The following is a 19,612-nucleotide window of genomic DNA, read 5'->3' on the forward strand; positions in this document are numbered from 1 at the left end:
AATTTGAAGCATTCCGAAATGCTTTGAATTTGTTTCCTTTTGGTGGATGATGTACAGTGATCACATATCACTCCAGGGGGGTTTGTTGGGTTTTATGCTGTGTATGCACCCAGAGGAGTGCTAGTGATCATCAGTAGGTTACTGGGGCACTTTTTACTTCAGTTAGTGGAGGTTTTTTCCCCCAGTTTAGTTCAGTTTCACTTATATGCAGTTTATAAGTGTTTTGGTCCACCCGGCACATTTATGGCCGGACATGTGAACACTTATCCTTTAGGGGTCACTATCATGTGGCTTGTACTTGATTTTTCTATCATTGAGATAAACAGCAGTCGTGTTCATTCCTCCTCCTTGTTTTTCACGCTTGCTTGAACCTGTGTAAACCCTAACCCTAACCCTGTTTGTCTTCAGTCTCTATAGAAAGCCATCTTCGTCCCCAACTCCTGTGAGGGCTCTAGCCATGTCCTCCTAGTGTCCAACTGAATGAGGTCCTGTTTGATGACTCTACTAATCTCAGAATGTGTCAAGGTGAGAGGGGGTGCCTCCACACACACACACACACACACACACAGGAATGAAATGAAATGAAATGAAATGATATATTAACGTCTTCAAAAGGCCAAAACGACCTATGAGACCAAAAAGGTTACAACAATTGGTGGATCTGATACAATGTCAGTGTAAGGAAAGCTAAAAACAACTAAACAACTAACTGAAACTGAAACAACTATGAGGAAAAGTATGGTACTAGGAGCTCCTAATGGATAACATCTGGGAGGAAAACTCCAGCAACAAAGGTAAGCATCATACACATCACTATCCAAAGATGTCTCTCATCGGTCGATGGCGGATATCCTCAATGTCCTCCATGCTGAGTACTCTGACTGGACAGAGAGAGAGAGAGAGAGAGAAAGAAAGATTTTATTAACGTCTTCCAAAAGACCGAACTTGGCCTATGAGACAACTCAGTGTACCTATGTGGGGTATCCCAACAAAATGAAGAAGTACGGAACTAAAAAGCTGAATCTGGGTGTGCAATAAGTACAATGAGTGGGGGAGGGGATGGAGCTCTACTACTAGGAGAATGCAAAGCTATATGCATGGAGTATACAATCATGATATGCAACCTAGCTAGCTCCATCCTGTACCATACTGGGGGTATAAAATGGTATACATCAATGAAGGGGGTGTCCACAACTCCCTGAAGAACATGCCCGCATCCTCTCTGTGAAACTGAGCTCTGATCTCTGTCATCTCTCTGGTAGAGGCGTGAGAGAGAGAGAGAGAGAGAGAGAGAGAGAGAGAGTTGTATTAACATCTACAAAAGGCCAAAATGACCTATGAGACCAAAAGGTTACATCATGTCCATGAAATACATCATCATGGGTACTAAAAATAAAAATCAAAGAAAGTAACAAGAGCTGAAATGTCAGATCTGATCCCAAAACAAAAAGTGTCCAGCTCTCATATCACCCTAAAATATCCCGCATAGGACGCTGCAACATGACACCCGGTGTAAAGCTGGGCCGGCAAGAGAAAGTCCTGTGGTGGTGGGAGTGATGGCTTTGATCCTCCTATAGCGACGCGGGTGTGGGCGTGGACTACGGGGTCAGGGGTGTCGGGCTCTACATAGCTCAATGGCTCTGTCTAGTGTCACTCCTCTCAGCCGAGCTCCTGCATCAACCTAAAGGCTGAGTGTAGTGGGTGAATCTGCCCTCGTTGCTCTAGTATGGAAGAAGTCCGTGAGAGCTCTTTGTACTCGTTCTCTGATGGGTACCGCTGGTCTGGGCCGTAAAAGGGACTCCCTGTGCTACAAAGCTCCAGGAGGAAAAACCCCAAGCATCTCTGGTCTAGGAAATCCATGATCTTGGAAAGTGGTCCAAATCCATCTCGGCAGAGGTAGTGGAACCTCCCCCTAATCTCATAGTATATTGGGCATCTGCATACATAGTGGGCCTCTATCTCAGCCTCTGTGTGACAAAGCTCAGCTCCCAGCCCATATCTGCCTCTATCGCAATCGGTGCAGCCCCTATCTCTGCCCGCACAATCTCGTGTGGCACTGATGGCTTACTTCTAATCATGTGTGAGATCATCAGCTGGCTCCTCCCTCCATCTCCTCTTGTGGTATAAACTAGGACCCTGGATGGGAGCTCCATGTAGTAGTGCAGGTGTGACTAGTGTGTCAAATAGCCAGAGCTTCGTCCTCGGCTCTTGAAACTGTATCTGTGACCATTGCCTCTCAAATGAGCCCAAAGCTGCACAGCCACGCATCAATCTGGTTTCGGCTGCCTTCCGCATAGAGATATGTGGTTTGGTAAAAGTGGTATGCATAAGAGGTCGCATGCTCCACTGGCTCCCCACTATATTAAACGTCTATGAGACCGAAGTGTTACAATGTTTCCATGATATATCTCATCCTAGATAGTGCAAAAATGAAATGACATGAATGTAAAAGGACAACAGCTAGGTACAATGATAGAGCTAGGTGATAGATGAGGTAATGTGCAGAGCTCCTTAGGATGCACCTCTCCTTGGTAGTGGTCCATGTAGAACATCGGCCATGGGGCAATCAAGGGCAACTGCCAACAGGCCACCTAGGTCTACCGAGTCAGATAGCTGAGTGGAAATAGTCTGGTGCCACTGTAGGATGTCCTGGATCTCAATCTGTAGACCAGATGTCTACTGTGGGGGTGGGGGGAAAACTGACAGACTACTATCACCAGCTTCTTAAGAGACGTGAGCACCTTCATGCCCCTCCCCTCTGTTTTTGTGTGCGGGCTGGTGGCTGCCTTGCTGTTCGCGGTGCACGCCCCTTGCCGTTAGCGCTGCCTGGTGGTCACCTTGCTGCTCATGGTACGTGCCCACTACCCCTTGTGTGCGTATCCCTTCTCTCTCTCTCTCTCTCTCTCTCTCTCTCTCTCTCTCTCTCTCTCTCTCTCGGTTTCTACTTGAGATGGGAAGACACCGGAGGATCCTCTCCAGAAGAAAACAAAGACGAGAGCTATGAGCTGGGAATGCCAAATCTGAACCATATGATACTAAGTGGGACCATCATCATCATACAACCTATGGAACTAACCCCCTGATAGAAGGCTCTGCAGATCCACCGGGCGTGGGAAGAGAGAGAGAGAAAGAGAGAGAGTTTGTCATTTATCCTCTGACAGTGTACAAAGTAAACGGAAAAATAGCTTCACATGTGGCTAAGTCTAGAGGAACTATCAAGAATAGATAATAGAAACTGCCTTTGGTATTGATTAAAAAAATCATACCAAGCCTAGTTTGTACACACATTAAGACCTTCCTTTGCAAAGGCATGCCTCAAAAGTTGAATCCACCCTTGGAAAGGTGAAGATCATCTGCAATAAAACCTTACAAAGTGATCTTAGTCAGAGCTACCAAAAATAACAGTGCTGGCGTCGAGACTTTACAATGCCTTCTGGTAATTTTTGCCAATAACTGCTACGAGTGGACCACCCAGAATATTGGAAGGTGTTAATCCCATAAAGGCTGTGAAAACTAGCTATAGGATTCAGCGAAGTATTAAAAAGAACAGCTTTATGTGCTATTTGCAAGAGAGTCGATGATGATCTGATATCCCTCAGGTACATGGCCCTGGATTCGAACAGCCTCAGCAAGGTGAGGCACATCCCCGTTTACATCAAGAAACTTTGCAAGAAGTAAGAGCAAATGAAAGTCCGAAATACGCTTGACAAAAGCAACACTCTTTGTGTGATCCAGATGCACCTTTAGATCTCTCAAAGTTGGCAGTATAGCACGGTTTTCAATAGGGAAAGTACAGGACAAAGTCCCCTGCACAAGGAGAAAAAACCCAAAAAAACTTTCATGTTTCATGTTGATACAAACTAAAAATAGCGTATCAAAGGTTCTAAATAAACTCTTTACCACAGGAACCTCCCTCTTTTTAAGAGATACATATCAGAAAGGATGCCCTCCTATACTAGTTACGCAAAATGGGGACGCAAATGAAAATAGAAACAGAAACAGTAATAATGAGGGGACTGAAATGGAAAACGCATCAGTAAGGGAGATGCAAAATGGGGGAGAGAGGGGAGAGGAAGAGTCGTGTGCGCTCTCTCTGAGATCCCCCCATCCAGCCTGTTTCCTGCGCCCCCCCCCCCTCTCTCTCTTCACTGCTGTGCCGGCCCCACCCCCACTTCTTTGCCCGTTTGCTGCCCCCCATCCCCCTCTCTTCTCTGCGCCGCCCCCCCCCAACCCGCCCGGGCCCCTTTTTCTTCCCGGTTCCCCGCCTCCGTGCTTGCTTCCCGTTTCTCCTTCCTCCCCCTCTTCCCGCAGGAAGTTTTTTCAGGTTCTTCGGAGCGTTTCATCTCAGCAAGCCTCGGCATTTTCTAGTCTTATCCCTCAGGAAGGACTCCATGGCAGCCGCTCCGTCAACCCGAACCAAGACCGCCATTGTTTGCTTATCTTTATCCGAAGCGGACCTTCGGATCCTCGCCACGACTATTGCTGCATTAGAGGCCTCCACCCTGGTTTGCAAAATTGTTGGTAGCCGCCCTGCGCACAGACAACTCAAAGATCTCTTACAGGCGAGCCTCACTGGTGAGCCTACAAAGATCACATTCATTCACCCGTTGGGGTGTGGCTACTACCAGGTGGAGTTCAACTCACCAACGGCGTCAAACCAAGTCATGCAGCTGAGCCCCCTTGCATTGTGTACGGCGCAAGCCTTCTTGCACAGTGGCAGCATGGTTTCAATGCTACATGTGACCCTCTGGCTGGCGTGTCTGGCTTCCTAGCGACAGTTTGCTTCCTAGGCCTTAGGAAGGAATACCTCCTCTTCTCCCAATGATTGGGGGTGCCATCGGGACTGATGGAATACCCCCCCCCATTGATGCCTCGGCCCTCGCACGGGCAGCCGGGATTCCACCCTCTGCATCTGTGTTGCCTCGCCGGATTAAGTGCCTCATGTTATATCTATTCCTTGCCTCCGGGGCGACCCCATCATGCAATGCGTGGAGTATTCAGGCCTTCTAGGTCAATGCTTCATTTGCAGGTAGACGGGACATCTAGCCAGCATTGGCATCAGTCCAGGCGACTACCTCTGGTGGTCCCCCCCCCCCCCCCCCCCCCCCCCCCGGGGCGGTTCCCCGTTCAGATCCTCACCAAGGGTCCAAGAGAGGGGCAGGTTCCCACGCAGCGGACCATCAGGTCCCAACCGCTGCCTCTCATCTTTGTTGCCTCGCCAGATTAAGTGCCTCACATTATATCTATTCCTTGCCTCCGGGGCAACCCCATCATGCAACGCGTGGAGTATTCAAGCCTTCTAGGTCAATGCTTCATTTGCATGCAGATGGGACACCTAGCCAGAGCTTGCCCTCGGCGTTAGTCCAGGAGACTGTCTCAGGTGTGCGCAAACACCCCCCCAGTCGGTTCAAATCCTCACCAGGGGGCCAAGAGAGAGGTAGTTCCCAGGCAACGAAGCATCAAGTCCTGACCGTGGTCGATCGAGCTGCCGGAGAGTGGCAAGTGGATGACCTATGCTCGGGCTGCCAACCGACCACTAGAGCTGAGCGCCGTTGTCCCGTGCGCAAGACTGGCGGAGTACAAGAGGATTCAGTTCTGTCAAAGAACCGTTTTGAGCATTTATCACAGCACCTACCCGTTGGCGATGGCCCCCCTCAAGTCACGGAGCGCCCCCCTCTCGCCCCCGACTTTACCCACAAGAGTCCCTTCTACCCCTTCCTCCTCATCCAAGCCCCCCCCCTCCACCTCTCCAGAGTACTCCAATCGGCCCCCAGCAACCCCCGACCTGGAGTGGAGGCAGTCAGCGAGATCCGCTCACTGCTTGATTCACCGTTTCTCTGAGCCGGTTGAGATGACATTGCCGCCTCCCCGGTGAGGGCTCTCCCGTCAGAGTCCCCAAGTGGGTCCCCCAAGATCTTGGGGCTGCCTATGCTCAGGTGTGCACAAACCCCCACCCGTCGGTTCAGATCCTCACCAGGGGGCCAAGAGAGAGGTAGTTCCCAAGCAACGGAGCATCAAGTCCCGACCGTGGTCGGAGAGTGGCAGACGGATGACCTGCGCCCGGGCTGCCAACCGACCACCAGAGCTGAGCGCCGTTGCCGTGTGCGCCAGACTGGGGGAGTACAAGAGGATTCAGTTCTGTCAAGGAACCTCCTCATCGAAGCCCCCCCCTCCACCTCTCCAGAGTACTCCCATCGGCCCCCAGCAACCCCCAACCCGGAGCGGAGGCAGTCAGCGAGATCCGCTCACTACTTGATTCACCGTTTCTCTGAGCCACTTGAGATGACATTGCCGCCTCCCCAGTGAGGGCTCTCCCGCCAGAGTCCCCAGGTGGGTCCCCCAGGATCTTGGGGCTGCCTATGGATTATAGCTTCTTCCGATGTCTTCCAACAGAAGGGACAAATATGTTTGAGGAGACAGTAGCACCTATTCGGATATGTGGGGTTTTTCACCACTCCAGACCCTCTACGCCAGAGAATGGCGCGATGATCTTCTCTTTCCCTTTGAGTGCAGCCCCGAGGATGGAGTGGGACTCAGTGGGTGACTACCACCATCTAGGGTCAGGCAGTTGAGCTCTCCCATCATCTTCACGATCTTTGCATCACCAACATACTCACCCATCTATGGCCACTGGCTAGGATGGAGCTTGGAGGCTCAAGCGATACAAACCAAGACGGGGAGATGGTGACAGGCTGTTTGGTGCATGGGCGGTGACTTCAACATGATAGAGGCAACAGAAAACAAAGTTGGAGGCACGGCCACAATCTCGGGAGCAAAGTACTCTACCTAGGAGAAGAAGATACTCGTACATAGGGGACAGGATCCTTGACATTTTCCAAAGTTTGGGCGAAGCCCTGGGAGCCTCACCTTCTCGCAATCGGATAGGAGCAGCACCGGCCCCAACCTCTCGAGACTTGACAAGTTTTACGTTGATGAGTGGGCTTGCAGCTGTGGGGGCATGATTGGTATCTTCGCAAGCACTACATTTTCAGATCACACCCCGGTTATTCTGTCCCTAGAGGACCCCTGGAGGCATGATAGGCATGCGAGCTCTAGGATTCCGGATAGCCTCATTCAGGACCCCAAGATATGGGGCAGGATAAAGCAGACATGGGCGGGACTGGACTTTACCTCAGGCTCTGTTGTGTGCACATTGGATGTTGGCCTAGGGGAGATTAGCAATTTCTTGCAGGAGGCAACCCAAAGGAGATTGGAGGGATTTCGGGAGCAAGAGAGGAGTCTGAGGAGGGGTCTGGCCTCTTTACAGCGGCTTCAGGAGAGTTCCCCAAATAGCCCATGGATTGAGAGTCAGCTTGCTACCGCCCACACAGAGATTAGATCCATTGAGGAGAGGGTGGTGTACAGGTACCATGCCAAAGCTTCATTCTGGACTCAGGCCAGTGACAGAGTCACAGGGGATTTCTTTGAGATAGCCGAGCCATCGCCACTGATTTCTTCCGATCTCTTCTCACAGGTGTCCAATTATCCCCATTGGTGATCGATGTATGCGAGAGGGTCTTGCGACACACGAGAGAGATGGTTCCCCCCTCTTCTCCATCCTCCTTATTGACTCCATTCACTGTGGAGGCGTTGATGGCACTACCCAGGGGCAAATGCCTGGGGGCGGACGGGCTTCCAGTCTCTTTCTTTCTTCGTCACATTGGGACCTCATTGAAGGCTACCTTCGAGCTACCTTCAATGAGATTATGCTCACAGGTGCCATACCAGAGAGGCTCTTAGAGGGTTTGATACACTTGATTCCTAAGGAGGGTGGTGACAGATTGGACATCCAACAACGGAGACCCATCACTCTTCTAGGGACTGCCTATAAGATCTTGGCCAAGGCCATCAACAGGAGACTTCAGCCCTTACCCCCAAACTTGATTCATGACACTCAAACCAGCTTTGTTCAGGACCGGAGCATTCTGGACAACATCTTCACCTAATGGGAGGCAACAACTTCGGCTCCTGTCTATACATATACACCAGGGCCTTTGTTGTGGGTGTGCCCACCCTTGCTAGGTGTTTTCTCATTTTTCCCCACTCTCCGTATTTTTCCCCCATTTTTCCCTATTTTTCTTGGCTTGGGTGGTTGCCCTGTGGTGGCAGGAGGACCCTGTTGTTGGCCAACTGCATCAGTGTACATACTAGAGCTGGCCGACGGATTTGCATGAGTCGTGGACTTCATAGATGCTGGCCAACACCCCTACTGCTGGCCGACTATACACATCAGCAAGTCGTGGAGTTTTGTGGTCCTATCGGCTGCCCTACAGCAAGCCGACTGCACTATGGGGGCCATATAAAATGGCCCCACACCCCTGCCAGTATTGTATCATTCCGGGATTCTTTTTGTGTATATAGAGCAGAGTTACACGCAGATTGAGACTGGCAGATTCAGAGGAGTACCAGCTGAGGCCAGGATTTGTCAGCTGTGCCAGATGGAGCCAGAGACAGAGTTACATTACATATGTCACTGTCCAGTATATTATGAGATACGAGGCCGTTTTCACTGCCTGTTCAGAGAGGGCTTTGGACCACTTTCTAGAGTCATGAGATACCAAGATCAGAGATGCCTCGGATTGTACTTGCTGGAGCTGCGTAGACATAGAGAGGGTCTCCTGAGAGGGAGGGGATCAGAGAGGGAGAGACACCTACAGAGGCAGATTACAGACTTCTTTCGACCAGAGATTGAGCAGTCAGGTCAGCAGGCATTGCAGCTAGCCCCAGAGTACAGCCGCACCAGAGGTACACTGATTGATCGGGCTATAGAGCTAGGGCGGTCCAGGCGCCCCAAGATGAGAGGCCCATCTCGACACCGGCGGAGACTACAACAGAGGATCAGGACCATACTAGCACGGCATGGGAGACGTCCAGTCAGAGTACTCACCATGGAGGACATTGAGGATATCCGCCATCGACCGATGAGAGACATCTTTGGATAGTGATGTGTATGATGCTTTCCTTTGTTGCTGGAGTTTTCCTCCCAGATGTTATCCATTAGGAGTTCCTGGTACCGTACTTTTCCTCATAGTTGTTTCAGTTTCAGTTAGTTGTTTAGTTGTTTTTAGCTTTCCTTACACAGACATTGTATCAGATCCACCAATTGTTGTAACCTTTTTGGTCTCATAGGTCATTTTGGCCTTTTGAAGACGTTAATATATCATTTCATTTCATTTCATTTCTCTCTTGTGCTGTTATTTTCTGCGTTGCGTTTTGCTCGTGTTCCCAGATCTGGTCATCATCTCCGCTGCGTATTCTGACATGGTATCAGAGCCTAGGCTCTAGATAGTTCTTGGGATTTGTGTGAGCAAGAGGGGTACTGTTGTGTTGCCGATTGGTGGACTATTTGAGAAGAGAAGCAAGAAGACGGCGGGCTGATTTGCTGGACAGCCCCCTGCAGGTGTAAGTTCTTCTTTGTTCCCACCCACCCACCCACCCTTTTCAGAGTACATCCCCGCAATGGCAGATTTGTTAGAGATGGCCGAGAGGCATGTGAAGACCCCGACACTCCCCACGTTCCCAGTGGACCGTCAGTTGGACAAGAACAACTACGGCATATGGAAGGTTATGATGGAATATGTTCTGGAGTCTTACGACCTCGCTGATTTCGTCGTTGTTGGGGTTCCACGGCCGGAAGTAGAGGAAGGGGAGTTATCGTTGATCCGAAGGGACCGGGAGGCACAGGCACAGATGTGGGATCGTGTCAACGCCAAGGTCCGTTCGTTTATCTTCCTCAACTGCACACCGCAGGTAATCAATCATGTAAAGCATATGACGCTGGCCAGAGGTATGTGGCAGCATTTGGCTCCTCTTTACAACAGGGTGTTGCCCATGAAGAGGATTTCCTTGGCAGTATAGATGCGGGTTATGAGCCCTAAAAAGTCGTCGACGATGCAGGAGCATATTAACAAGCTGCAGGATCTTCAGTAGGAAGTTCTTCAAGTTGGGAAGGAGATATCGTCAGAGGACATGGCCCTAACGTTGCTGTCACACTTACCCTCTCAGTACTCAGCATTTTACTTGTCTTTGATTACCAGTGGTGGTAGGCTCAGCACCATCACGTGGGAGGAGCTTGTGCCCATGGTCTTGGACCAGGAGGAACAATTCACGAACCCTCCTCAGGGTGGAGGTTCGGAGGCCTTAACTCGCCAACGGTCGAAAGGCCGTAACACGGGCAAAGGGAAGGCTTCATCGGAGAAGTCTTCTGAGAAGAAGTCCGTTACTGACCGCGAGAAACTAAAGGCAGAGAGGACCTCTAATGATTGTGGCGAGAAAGGCCACTATTGGAGGCAATTCCCAAGCGGAAGACCGAGAAGGGTGAAGATTCCTCAGCAACAATCATGAAAACTCCGACTTTTGTGCACCTGGAGGTGATGGACACAGATGTTTCATTTTCTTCAAGCAGGCAGGAGGTTGGCGGATTCTCCACAACGGATACTCGGGAGTGGATTCTAGACAGTGGTGCTTCCAGGCACATGACTCCTTCCCGTTCTGATTTACAGGATCTCTGCAGGTATTCTGGTCACATTCTTACTGGGGATACATCCACTATCCCAGTTCACAGTGACTCGAGGCTTTGTGGTTCCGGATTCAGAGGGGGTGGTTAACAGGTTTCAAAAGGCCTTGCGTGGTCTTCAGCAGGTTTCCAGGACTAGGCTTTGCACCGTAACAGGTGTTGATCCTTGTGAGCAGTGTAATGCCTCTTTGACTCACAAGCAGAATGGTTCATTGATCTGGTTGATGGACACTAGATTGGACGGGAGCTTCTTGATGAGGCAGTTGAGCTCATGGTTGGCAGATGACTCTTTGGGAGGTAGGATTGCGTATCCTGTGGTTTTTGCGACATGCGAAGGATCATGGACTCTTTTACACAGGAGGGGGATTGATTGATGGAGTCCGACTCCACGGTTGGAGTGACTCAATTTGGGGATGAGATCCGGACACGAGGAGATCTACTTCATGCCCAGGAGCAGTAAGAGGCAGAGGATGCAGAGGTTGCATTGCAGGATTGGCCTTCCACTGGAGGAACCCATGGTCATCCAGAGGCACTTTGTTCGTGAACAGATCGTTGCTGATGACATCTTGCTAGAGTTATGTTCGACGGAGGACAGTACAGTGGACCTCTTCACGAAGTCGCTATCTCGGGATTTGCTCAGGCGGCACCCCAACTCCATGTGGTTGGTTTCACACCCAGGAGCTGAGAGGGGGTGTTAGAAGTCATCTCCTGTCTATACATATACACCAGGGCCTTTCTTGTGGGTGTGCCCGCCCTTGCTAGGTGTTTTCTCATTTTTAAGCACTTATAGTATTAGAAGCTTGCATATTATCATTTAACTCCTAAAGAAAGAGAACTATCTTATCATGCTTGGCCTCAATGTCAAAAGTACGAGACTCAAAAGCCTTAAACTGTTTAGTGTTGACCAAATTATCATCAAGTAAATTATCGTCGGTCATTGTGACATCAAGATCCTTTTTTGTGTCCGACAAATGATTGGGATCTCCACTTATGGACTCATTAGGGTTATTAGATTCCATTTGGACCCTCTAAATGCAGTGCAAAAGAATAAACACAAGCACCAAGCTCTAGGAAATCAACCGGATTGTTAGCTCAAGGTGAAATCGTCGATGCGGTATGAAAATATGAGAGTTGTCGTAGCAAAGCACCTCCCAATCTTCATAAGAAGACTCGAAATTCCTCTCGAATACTCCACCGTGGGAACAACCTCTTGAATACAAGGGTTATACCTTAGTATAGACCTTTGTTTTTTTCTTTTTTTAAAATCTCTAAGATTTGGTGAAACTTGTGTTTGCAGTTGGTCTTATTTGATACGGACAAGAAAGGGCAATTCCTTTATGGCCTTGACACACAAATCTAGTGGGAGGATGTTTAGGCCAGCCACCTTCGAAGATGCACTCTCGCTTGCGCGAAGCGCTAAAATGAAGCACAATGGCGGAAAGACCAAGACTTCCCAGCCGGGCTACTCCCAAGACTAACACCTCAGGGGAAAAGGCTAGAACCAGACGGGGTCTTCCCCATGACAGAGCATGGGAGCCTTTGACTCCAAGAACTCGCCAATGCGCCCAAGCTATCTCCAGACCAGAAAGCGGAGGCAGGCAAGACCGGTGGCAAGTTGAGTGCAGAGGAGATCACTCATTACAAGAAGGAGGGTAGGTGTTTCTTTTGTCATACAAAAGTGTTAGTATATTCATCCCTAGTTTCTGCTCATATTTGGTGTCCCCTTTTGGTCCCTTTTCATGGCTCTTGGTTGTGGACTGGCCACCCTATTTTTGTACAATTTTCTGGGATTTTTCCAACGTCGGGTACTTTTTTTCGCAGTCGGCCAACAGATCCATATCCAGTCAGCCAGGTTCTCATGTCCAATCGGCCAGCCCCTCTTACCTATAAATAGGTGGGCTGGCCTCCTACTTTTCTCATAGTCTAGTCTTTCTTTTTGCTCCCTCACTTATGAGACTCTTCCTGTCTCTTGCTTGGAACTGTATCACTTCAGTATATTCAACATAGTTGCTTCATATCTCTCTCTCTTGCACTCTCGAGTCTCTGCTCAGCACACTCCAGTGCTTGTTTGCTTCCGCTCTGTGCACTCATTCATGGTATCATCGCTCCCAGTCAGCGTTAACAATCTGCCTCAGTTTTCAGCACCTTAAGATTTGCATTTTCTTCTCAGTTCTGCTGCTGATCGGTTGGCTTCTTCCGGCGCCTCTCCACTGCAGATTTAGGTCTTCCCTTATTGATTTGATCTCTGAGATTCCCTTCTTCACCTGTCGGCTGCTCCTTTTCAGGGCTGCAACATCTATCTTGCTGCGTTTTCTTCCCTGCAGGTGGCTCTTGCAGTTTTTGGTGTTCTAAGTTGAGGATTGGTGGCTTCTGGTACCTATGGTGGACACTCCTTCCGAGATTGTGCATTTTTCTGAGATTGAGCCCAAGCTCTTGTGATGGCTGCCCCGATTGCACTTCATATGTTCTCTAAGTCTGCAAAGTTGGATTGCTCCAACTACACTTTGTGGAAGGTGAAGGTGAAATCAGCCTTGCGTGGCGTGGATCTCTGGGATTGGCTTGTAACTTGTTACACCTGCCAATGCCACCCCTCCCACCCTTGCTTCCGGTGGTGTGAATTAGGCACAGATTGATATTTGGCAGGCAAATGATCATCGTGTTTTCTCTTTTTTGATGTTGAATTGTTAGGATTCTGTTCTCTCATGTGGGTACAGTAGACACTGCACATGAAGTTTGGGAGGCATTTGCAGATCTTTTCGAGATTAAGTCTCCAGGATGGATTTTGGTTTTGGAAAAGCAACTTATGAACTTGTCAGTTTCTACCTTTCCATCTTTATCTGCTTTCATCTCGAAGATGAAAGATCTCCGGGACGAGCTTGCTATTTGTGGCAAAGATATCTCTACAGAGGATATGGCTATTTGGCTTCTCTCCAAGCTTCCAGAGAGGTTTGATGCTTATTTTCAGTCTCTTGTTTCTTCTCCTCGTCCTGTTCCAGTTACTGGGGAGGAAGTTCTCCCCTCCATTATGCAGATTGAGTCTCGCTTTGATAAGCGGACTGGCACCTCTAGTGGTTATGATGGAGCTTTGGCTGCACGAGATAAAGGGAAGAATCAACAGAAGAAAGGGAAAGGGGGTTCTGACAAGAACTCCAAGGATAACGACAAGGATAAAGACAGACAAAAGCAGATCTTCTAAAAACAAGGACATTGAGTGTCATTATTGAGGCAAGAAGAGTTATAAATCGCCCCAATGTCACAAGAAGAAGCGGTGTCTCAGACCAAGAAGGATGATGGTATTCTTCTATTAGCAGGTACTCGTCGTGTGCTTGCTCTTGTGACTTCTCAGTCGCAGTTGTGGATTGTGGATAGCGGTGCTACTGCTCACAGGACACCCCATTGAGATTGGTTCGAGGACTTCACTGCCAGGACATGCGGTGATTCTTCTTCCGTGCCAGTGCATGGACATGGCACCATCCCAATCTTCCACTCCTCCAAGGACAAGAGGTACTTCTCTGACATTCTGTACATACCAAATAAAGCATTTAACCTTTTGTCAGTGAGTGCTCTTACAGCTTAGGGTGTGGAGGTGATCTTCTCTCATTATGAGATTACCATTCGTGATAAGGAAACGGGTAGCATCTTGGCTCAGGGAGTCCAAGATAGTGGTTTGCACAAGTTGACCGCTTTGCTTTCTTTTGGTTCTTCTTCAACTCTTTGGCATGCTCGGTTTGGCCATTTGAGCTATCAGCTTCTACAACGAGCTTCAAAGGATGGGTTGGTTGAGGGTTTACCGACCATGAAGGCTCCATCTTCTGTTTGTTCCTCTTGTTTACAAGGGAAGCAACACCGAGCCCCCTTTCCGAAGGAGGCGACACACAGATCTTCGACATCACTTGCTCTTGTTCATGCAGACTTATGTGGTCCTATGAGTACCGTGTCTTTGAGTAAGGCGTTGTACATGCTCGTGATGGTGGATGACTTCTCCAGATATTCTTGGGTCTTCTTTTTGAAGTCCAAGGATGAGGCTTTTCAGCACTTTTGTGATTGGAGGGTTGAGGTGGAAAAAGAGACCGGTTTCTCGATCAAGGTTCTAAGGACTGACACCGACAGAGGGGGTGAGTTTACATCCCAAGAGTTTCAGTAATATTGTAAGGCTCATGGCATTAAGAGACAACTTACTACAGCATATACTCCATCACAAAATGGAGTTGTAGAGAGGAAGAATAGGCCCATTATGGAGATGATGGCCCGTGCTATGCTTGAGCATTCTTCATTACCTCGACGTTTTTGGGCTGAGGCGGCTTCTACTGCTGTCTACATTCAGAACAGGTCTCCTACTGCTGCTCTTCCAGCTAAAACTCCATATGAGGCTTTCCATGGTGAGAAGCCCTCTGTTGTTCATTTCCGGGTATTTGGTTGTTCGGCGTATGTACATGTGCCTAAGGAGCATCGCTTCAAGTTGGACTCGAAGTCTCAACGCACGACTTTTCTCGGATACAGTACTGTGTCCAAGACATATCGTCTATATGATCAGCAGGCCGACAAAGTTGTTGTGAGCCGTGATGTGGTATTCAACAAGACTCCTACATCTTCAGAGGGGGGTGGCAAGCTTCTTCTTCCTCCGCCTCCTTCTCCGTCGCTTCCTCCTCCTCCCTCTGCTTCTGTTACACCTCCAGTTGTGGATTCTCAGTCAGGTGATGATGACTCTGGTCCTCCTCCAGCGAGTTCGAGCAGATCTGTGCCTGGATGGTATTTTCAGACAGTTCGTGATTCTTGGTCACATGAGCTTCCTTCTGCTCCTCCGCCTAGTTCTCTCAGGCGATCTTCCATAGTTTTAGAGAAACAAATTCATGAGGGCAACATGTTTGTTAACTATGCTCTTATGTCCTCCGAATCATTTTCCCGAGAAAATGAACTTTAGTAAGTATAATGGTAAGCTCGATCCCACAACTCTCTATTCATGGTTACATCAATTTGAAGCTTACTTTGCCGCAGTTAGGAAAACACATACTGACAGAGTGATCTTAGCCAATTGGTGCTTGGAAGGTGAGGCCATTCCTTGGTGGACTCAGTGGACTCATGCCCACACTAGAGTAGGTATGGCAGCTTATGTGTGGGACGAGTTTGTCCGCGTCCTTAAGCAGCGGTTTCTACCGCCCCACTACCTTGAGCGACTCGAAGACTAGTTCAAGGGAGCGCGTCAGAACACACAACCAGTCCTTCAGTTTGCCAATAGAATTTCAACTTTATGTCTACAATTAGGCTTATCTCATACAGACAAGAAAGGGCAGTCTTTGTATGGCATGGACACGCAAATCCAATGGGAGGTACGTATGTTTAGGCCAGCCACCTTTGAAGACGCACTCTCGCTTGCGCAGAGTGCAGAAATGAAACATAATGGTGGCAAGCCCAAGACTTCCCAGCCGGCTTCTCCTAGGGCTACCGCCTCGGGGGGCAAAAGCCAGAACCAGATGGGGTCTTTCCCACGACAGAGCCTGGGAGCCTCTGGCTCCAAGAACTCGAACAATGCGTCTAAGCTTACTCCAGACCAGAAAGCAGAGGCAAGCAAGACAGGTGGCAAGTCGAGTGCTAAAGAGCTTTCTCAGTACAAGAAGGAGGGTAGATGTTTCTTTTGTCATACAAAAGGACATACTTCTCGGGATTGTCCGAAGAAGCCTCCAAAGCCCGCCGCCGCCGCCTCCACAGCTTCCGTGGTGAGCTCAGCTCCCACACAGACCCCAGCGGCTACTCATAGTTCTTCAAACCCCGTTGCTTCAGTTGGAGCAATTATTAGTCGGGAGCTCGAAGATAAGCAGAAGGGTGCCCATGACCAGGAGTATGAGCGCAACGAATTGCTCAAGTCCTTTGGCTACATAGGTGGCCAGAGAGTCGTTGTCTTGTTTGACAACGGTAGCACAGAGGATGTGGTCACGGAACAAGCCGCTAGGCGTGCCCGTTTCGAGCTGACTTCGATGGACAAACAGGTTGAGGGTTTTAGCACAGGCATGACAACGAGCGTCAAGTATGAAGCTCTAGGTGCTAAGTTAGTTATTCAGGGCATAGAGTTTGTACGTGATTTTATGGTTGCCCCTCTTGTGGGAGCAGACATAATTTTGGGTATTCAGTGGTTTCACAAGTTTCTTCCTAATGTCAACTGTGTTGGGGTAAAGGCGTTATGCCCACCCTTATAGTGTGTACAAGCCCATAAGTTATAGTACATAGTACACTTAGTACTTTTAATGTACTAAGTGCACTATGTGTACTAGTGCAATATACATGTGTGATAGGGGAGTCACACACTCATGTTTTTCATGAGTTGACTTATCCCCACAACTCTCTCTCTCTCTCTCTCCCTTGCTTCTCTGTGTATGTCTCCCATGAATGAACTCTAAACCCTAATTACAGGTTTCTCCCCATCAACTGGTATCAGAGCTAATCTGCAGCTCTCTGCATGTGCGTTATTCTTCCAAGCGATAGGGTGGCCCTTGCTGCCCTCAACAGTGATTGGTACCTGGAGTGGCTCTTGGCCGTACCTTGCGCCGGTGGCATTATTGCCCCTCTCAACTATAGATGGAGTGGTCGCGAGGCTTGCGAAGCAGTGTAACAAATTGAGCCAGTTTTGCTCGTCGTTGACCAGCACTGTGCAGTTCTTGGCGCTGAAATTAAGAGGAGGTTTCCCACTCTGAAGCTAGTGACGGTTGGATATTCAATCGCGTGGAGCAGCCAACTGAAGTGAGCGAAGGCTGCTGGGCGTTAGTCGTTGGCTGAGCATTGAATCACACAGCGTTTGCCTTCGCCTATCCGCCTAGCGCCAGAACTCCACGCTTGTTCGCCTAGCTTCGCCTAGCGACACTCGCCTAGGCGGGTTTTAAACGTGCTATACGCTGGGCGGGATGCAGTCACTAAAGCTGCCCAGGCTGCCTAGCGCACGTAGCAAATAGCCAACCAAGCGCAGCCAGGTGCCGCCAGTGGCTTACAGCAGCAGAGCAGCCAGGCGTATCCATACAATTGCATCAGCATCAACACAAACGTGTCCCCCCCTTTTTTTTTTCTCCTGCAACAACAAAAATTCAACCTGCAAATCAGAGAAATTCAGAAATTTAAGAGGTATTTGCCTTCAATATTTTGCGAATTTCTTATCAATTTAATCAATTGAGCAGGTACAGGTGCCCAATTGCTCAATTTTTGAGCAAAATTGGCAAAATTGGGTGACATTGGTCACAATCAGGATAAATTTGCAGGAAATTGGTCAAATCAGGATCAATTTGCAGGAAATTGGATGTCGAAATTTGGGGCTTTTGATGTAATTGTGCAATTAAGCACTCATACATGCTGTATGATGTGAGAAATTGCACATTTGGGCAAAATCGCAGCAAATTGCAGCAAATTGCAGTGCAAATCAAGGGGCTTTTGTGCCGATTTGGTTGATTTGCATGCAGGCAATCGCATTTGATGCTGTGGTTAATGTGCTGATGCCTTACAAGCACTCAATGTGCCTGTAAATCAAGGGGCTTTCATGTATTGGATGTATATGTGGCCAGGGGGAAGCATCGTGAACACTCTGGATGCCTTCATGTGCGTCAATGTACCATGTATGATCAGAAATTGATCTTAAATCAAGGGGCTTTTCAAGTTTGTATGCTTGTTGAGCTTGGCAAAGCAGCAGGCGAGACTTTTATGCCTTGAATCCTCAAAAATCAGCTTGCAGTCAAGGGGCTTTTGCCCAATTTCTGTTCGGGACTGTTGTATGCAGTGTACGGGACTGTAAAAGTCTGATTTTCACTCATTTGGACAGCCAGGAGAGCATTTATTGCTATTGTACCTGCTGGTACAGATTTGGCACAGCTTTGTGCATGTTTTGGCATGGCTGTACACTGTTTTGAGTGATCAAAAGGTTCAAATTCAGCTGCTGAAATTGCCGGTACAGGTTTGGTACATCATTTGTAAGCACTTGGTACTGTTGTACAGTACTTCGGAAGGGCAAAAGAGCACATTTAAGGTGCTGTCCAAAATCTGCAGCAACCAGATTTTGGTGTTTTCATCACAAAAAGTGGGAGAAAAGTTGCATTCTTGCTTCCGCAGTGGGAGATAAAGCTTGGGAGAACATTTGTGAGCACTTTGTGTGCTTTGGGTGCAGTGTTTGCACATCTTGGGTGCAGTGTTTGCACATTTGCAGGGAGTCAGGCATTACAGGTTGCATTTTGCTATGGCAACCACAGGTGAGAGCTCTTCATTGCTTCACATCAAGAAGCTTGAAGGCTCGCATAATTATGATATTTGGCAAACCCAGTGCTACAATGTGTTGCTTCAGAAAAAGCAACATAAGCCTATCAAAGAAAGGGGTGTGATGCCCGCTTCTCTTACAGCTGAAGAGTGGGAAGATATGGATGAGCTTGCAAGATCTACTATCATGTTGTCTGTGTCAGACTCATTACTTTTCAGCATTCGTGAAGAGAAGACAGCTTGGGGAATGTGGCAGAGATTGCAGGACTTGTATGCCCAACAAAGTGCCTCAAGCAAAGTGTATTGGTTGAAGAAACTCATAGGTCTTCAGATGAAGGAAGGGGCTTCTATGACAGCCCATCTCAATGAGTTTAATGGTATTGTCAGCCAGGTCATCAATCAAAAGTTGGCGATGGACGATGAGTTCAAAGCCACTTTTTTGTTATGCACTTTGCCAGAGAGTTGGGACACATTTAGGACAGCCACTAGCAATTCGAATGCTATGCTGTCATATGCAGATGTTGAGGGTGCTCTTCTTCAAGAAGAGATGAACAGGAAAAACAACTCTGTTGGCAAGTCTAATGCAATGAATGCACGTGGGAGATCCCAGCAAAGGGGGAAAAGCCAAGAAAGGGGAAGGAGCAAGTCTCGCTCCAAAAAGGATTTGGAATGCCATTATTGTGGCAAGAAGGGACACATCAAAAAGCAATGCTACAAATGGAAAAATGATCAAAAGGAAAAGGGAAAAGGCAAAGACAAAGAGAAGGATGAAGCCAAAGATGTAAAGCCAAAGGGCAAAAGTGGAGTCAAGATCGAAGAAATCAATGTGTCACATGCAGGTGGCAGTGAGGATGAGGTCCTCTTTACTTCTTC

At 48.6% G+C, this 19,612-nt stretch overlaps 1 protein-coding gene across 1 annotated transcript in view; it reads right to left on the reverse strand.

Annotated features, from left to right (window-relative positions):
* Positions 1–3,226: 3,226 nt before the first annotated feature.
* LOC147629683 (NPL4-like protein B) overlaps positions 3,227–19,612 on the reverse strand; it is a 62,915-nt gene continuing 46,529 nt past the window's right edge. Inside the window, exon 2 of the mRNA XM_086811209.1 lies at positions 3,227–3,807. Within this exon, the coding sequence (XP_086667335.1) occupies positions 3,553–3,807 (255 nt within the window). The 3' untranslated portion in view covers positions 3,227–3,552. The remainder of the gene's footprint in view (positions 3,808–19,612) is intronic.

This window comes from Cibotium barometz, chromosome 17 (assembly GCF_041138505.1).
Source record: "Cibotium barometz isolate CiBa-2024 chromosome 17, ASM4113850v1, whole genome shotgun sequence".
NCBI lineage: Eukaryota > Viridiplantae > Streptophyta > Polypodiopsida > Cyatheales > Cibotiaceae > Cibotium > Cibotium barometz.